Source organism: Gavialis gangeticus, unplaced genomic scaffold, assembly GCF_001723915.1.
Source record: "Gavialis gangeticus isolate Ggan-Ray unplaced genomic scaffold, GavGan_comp1, whole genome shotgun sequence".
Lineage (NCBI taxonomy): Eukaryota > Metazoa > Chordata > Crocodylia > Gavialidae > Gavialis > Gavialis gangeticus.
The window spans coordinates 1,081,940-1,086,602 of NW_017728983.1; the positions used below are offsets into that span (position 1 = coordinate 1,081,940).

The 4,663-nt window shown below is 42.4% G+C and overlaps 1 protein-coding gene across 1 annotated transcript in view; it reads left to right on the plus strand.

Moving 5' to 3' along the window:
• Positions 1 to 4,663, plus strand: part of TBCCD1 (TBCC domain containing 1) — a 26,873-nt gene that overhangs the window by 7,169 nt on the left and 15,041 nt on the right. The window contains exon 3 of the mRNA XM_019512498.1: positions 2,032 to 2,187. Within this exon, the coding sequence (XP_019368043.1) occupies positions 2,032 to 2,187 (156 nt within the window). The remainder of the gene's footprint in view (positions 1 to 2,031; positions 2,188 to 4,663) is intronic.

A 4,663-nucleotide genomic window follows, 5' to 3' on the forward strand; every position in this document is an offset into this window, starting at 1 on the left:
GCACTGAGCCCTTTGATGATGGAAAGACACCAGAGCTGTTCTTCCCTTGAAAAGGACTTGGCAAGACCCCGGTAGCTTGGAACATTTCAGAGGCAACAGATCCTGTTTTGTGACCTCCAGCCTTATTTTGTGCCTGCACACCTGACAGTGCTAAAATATTGTGTGGTGCCCTTAAAAGCATCTATCAGCACCCCAGGGTGCACTGTTCCCTACCCCCCACCCCCGGTTGAGAATTTGATGTTTTCATTGTGTCTGGGGCAAACCCCAGTGATCAGATCTTCCCTTCAGAGTTACACTGTCACGTCTGTGATGCTGGTGTCCAACAATCTGTTTAACAACGCTACGAATGTTATTATAAACTGAGGCCCCTTCCTGTATTAGAGCCATTTGAAACACTTCATATAGAAAGTACCAAAATAAAAAGCTATGGCTTAAGCCTTCAAAAGCAGAGCACCGTACAGCTTGGAAACATATTCACAAAGGAGAATTCTATAAAAGTCTTCCGCAAACTACTTAAACGGGCCTTGTGTCCCCTTATACAGTACAAGCGAGAGGAAATTTTTTTTCTTTACTTTTTTGTTTTACAAGGAACCTTGACTGATCTAATGTGGTTTTGCTGACTGCCTTCTGAAGGCTGAGGAGGAACAAATCTATCCCCCTTAAAGGGAGGAGAGTTCAGAAAAGACCTTTATTTAACATGTTAATTAGTTAATGAAATTAGGGTCTATATTAAGATAAGGGGGTCAAACTGGTTAAAAAGAGAGGCAGGGTGTACTGAAGTCTTGTTTTGCTAGTTGTCGTTTAGCTTGGTGGGAACTGAATCTTTGGCAGGGGGGATATCAAGACTCTCCAATACATATCAGAAAACTATGGGCCTTCACACGTTTTAAGTCACTCCTTGTTTCATATATATGCCAAAGAGGGCACAAAGCTTATTTCCCCACCGTGTATGACATGTAAAAAGAACGCCTGTCTCATGTTGATAGATTTAAAAATTTCAGCCCTTACTGGTTGCAGTCCTGGCACAGGAGGCTAAAGATGTGTGTGCACTCAACAGCTTATTCTTGTGGGAGAAACCCACCCTGTACTGGGGGGAAAAAAATCGCCAGTAGTGAGCAGAAGTTGCAGTATTGTTCCTACTGACTCGTGGGAGTATAAATATTTGTGAAATATTGCAATATAAATTACAATATAAAACATAGCAGGAATATGAGAGAGATTCTCATGATGTCCTAAAATCAAGTGAGCTTAAGTGGCCAAATTCCTGACAGCTCTTTCCCTATCCTAAGAACAGTTGTCAGTTGTTTACACTATCTTTCTGGGTTTAGTGTTCATTCATAAAGTGTATGTGCTGTTGTGATAGTCAGCCATCAGTAGTGTTTTCTGTGATTGAGATTGCAGAAAATATGCAAAACTAGGGTTAACTGAATCTTGCAAAGTGCAGACTTAAGAGGCAGGATTTGAATGCAGTTCAGATATTTGAGCTAGGGGGTGAAAAGATGTACTCCACTGAAAAAAATGCTTGAAAGATGGAAATAATTGCTGTTTCAGCTCTGATTTTTCAGGACAGACAGTTTTTATTGACAGCTTGCTGTTTTCAAAGTGCTCAAAATGGAGCTCTGGACTAGTGGAAAGAAGCTTTTAGCATGAATGTCCTCCCAGGGTTAAGAATGGCATTTACAGAGGCAAACCCTGTAAATATAGCTTCTGAGAGATGCTGATTTTCTGCATGTTGCTATATGACTGCCATTAAGATCTGTAAGGGGAATACAATAAAGAGGGCTTGAAAAGTCAAGCAAATATCTTCCAAGCCCTAAATCTGTTTAAGCTCAATGATTTATTTTGCAACCCTAGTGCCTTCTTCAGGACTGTTTAATAGCTGACTAGTGCCAAACACTAGATAGTGAAGGAAATCAAAATCAGTTAATGCTGTAGATACCAGGTTGTCTCAATTTTAAAAGAATAATTAAATGATTGTAGCCATTGGTAATGTTCTGGTGAATATTAATACTGTTTTTCCTTCTTGATCAGTTTTCCGTAGATACTCTACAGTTCCTGCTGTTCTTGTACATTCAGCAACTAAACAAGGTTTCTTTGAGGACATCTTTGATTGGTGAAGAGTGGCCAAGTCCCAGGACCAGATCGCAGTCTTCCAGTTTGATTGGAAAATCCACCTGTCAAAACAAGGTATTGTGCTTAACTCAGTCCCCATACAGGTTAGTATGTGGGTGAGGCTACAAAACCTCCACTACAAGCTAGCCCTGGGGGGGAGAAAGAGAGTTTGTGGAAGAGTGAACTCCTGCTATATGCTGCTAGAGCTGCACCTCATTAATAGAGCTAATAAATAGTATATAATCTTGTCTTGGGATGTTCACTGTGATTTCACATTTTAGAAATTTAAAATGTTATCAATGGAAGTTTGTTGCAGGTTGAACTTTTACATAGTCTCAACCTATGATGGGTCTTCTAAAACCTTATGCCCAGAATCTCAGCAAAGCAGAAAATGTTCATATATTGCAGAAGCTGCTCTTCCACAAATACATTCAGATTTCTAGGGGGCCTTCTTTAGAGTGATGTCTAATTATACCCAGTTGTAAATCAGAGACCTAGATTGGTGAGTCAGATATGACTACCTGTGTGTGGTGGATAAGTCCTATATCAAGTACTTCTAAACATAGGAAACTCACTGGATATATCAAACCAGCTGCAATTCACAGGATGCTGTATTAGAAATTGAATTATGAAGTGGTGTCAGTTCAGTAAAGACACTTCCGTGACCCACACCTTGAACTAAGGCCAACTGCAAACTTCAGCAGAATTCTGTATGGGCTGTGATAATAGCACCATGCATATTGTAGCATCATGTGGAACTAGAGCTTATGATCTGCAGCTTTGGGAACTCTTGAAACTCTAAACACAGTAGATTGGTAATGTTAGACAGACAGTTATAGAATCATAGAAAATTAGGGTTGGAAGGGACCTCAGCAGGTCACATCTAGTCCAGCCCCCCGTTCAAAGCAGGACCAGCCCCAACTAGCTTATCCCAGGCAAGACTTTGTCTAGCCAGGTCTTAAAAACCTCCGAGGATGGAGATTCTGCAACCTCTCTGGGTAACCTGTTCCCGTGTTTTACTGCCCTCCTAGTGAGAAATTTTTTCTTAATATCTAACCTTAACTTTCCTTGCCACAACTTGAGCCCATTGCTTCTTGTTCTGCCATCTGCCGCCACTGAGAACAGTCCAGCTCCATCCTCTTTGGAACCACCCTTCAGGGAGTTGGAGGCTGCTATTAAATCCCCTCTCAGTTTTCTCTTCTCCTGACTGAATAGTTGTCCTTCAGCCTCTCCTCAGATGTCATGTGCTCCAGCCCCTGAACCATTTTCGTTGCCCTCCACTGGACTCTCTCCAGTTTGTTCACATCCTTCCTGCAGTGGGGCACCCAAAATTGGACATACTACTCCAGGTGTGGCCTCACAAGTGCTGAACAGAGGAGAAGAATCGCCTTCCTTGATCTGCTAGTAATACACCTACTAATGCAGCCCAGGATGCCATTAACCTTCTTGGTTACAAGAGCACACTGTTGGCTCATGTTCAGCTTCTTGTCTGCTATAATCCCCAGGTCCTTTTCTGCAAAGCTGCTGTCCAGCCAGTCAGCCCGCAGCCTGTACTGGTGCATGGATTGTTCTGTCCTAAGTGCTGGACTTCTCCTTACTGAATATCAAAAGATTTCTTTTGGTGCAATCCTCCAATTTGTCTAGATATTTCTGAATCTTAAGCCTACCCTCCAGCATATCTATTGCTCCCTGCAGCTTGGTGTCATTTGCAAACTTAATGAGGGTGCGCTCCATCTTATCTTCCAGGTCATTGATAAAGCTATTGAACAAAAACAGCCCCAGGACTGACTCCTGGGGCACTCTACCTGACACTGGCTGCCAATTAGGCATCGAGCCATTGATTACTACCCTCTGAGCATGGTGATCCAGCCAGTTTTCTGTCCACCATACATTCCAATTATTCAACCCATGTTTCCTTATCTTGCCTGTGAGAAAGTTGTGGGAGACCATATCAGAAGCCTTGCTAAATTTAAGGTACACCACATCCACTGGTTTCTCTGTATGCACAGAGACAGTCGTCTTATAGAAGGCAATCAAGTTGGTCAGGCATGACTTGCCCTTTGTGAATCTGTGCTGACTGTTCGTAATTGCTTTCTTCTTCAAGTGCTTAGAAATGGATTCCTTGAGGATCTGCTCCATGATTTTTCCAGGGACTGAGGTGAGGCTGACTGGTCTGTAGTTCCTTGGATCCTCCTTCACTTTCTTAAAGAGAAAGTCCCTCAGGCCCTTGGTTGCATCACACCTGGCCCCATAGACTTGTACATGTCCAGCTTTTCTAAATAGTCCCCAATATGCTCTTTCATCACTGTCAGCTTCTCCATACTGTGCTGCCTGGTGCAGTAGCCTGGGAGCTGACCTTGTCTGTGAAGACTGAGGTGAAAAAGGCATTGAGCACTTCAGCCTTTTATGCATCCTCTGTTACTAGGTTGCATCCCCTATTCAGCAAGGGATCTATACTGTTGACAAATAAAAGCTGGTTAACTGTTTTCAAAGTCGGTTAACAAATAAAATTCTGGGCTAGCCTGTTAACTGTTAACAAATAAAATTCTGG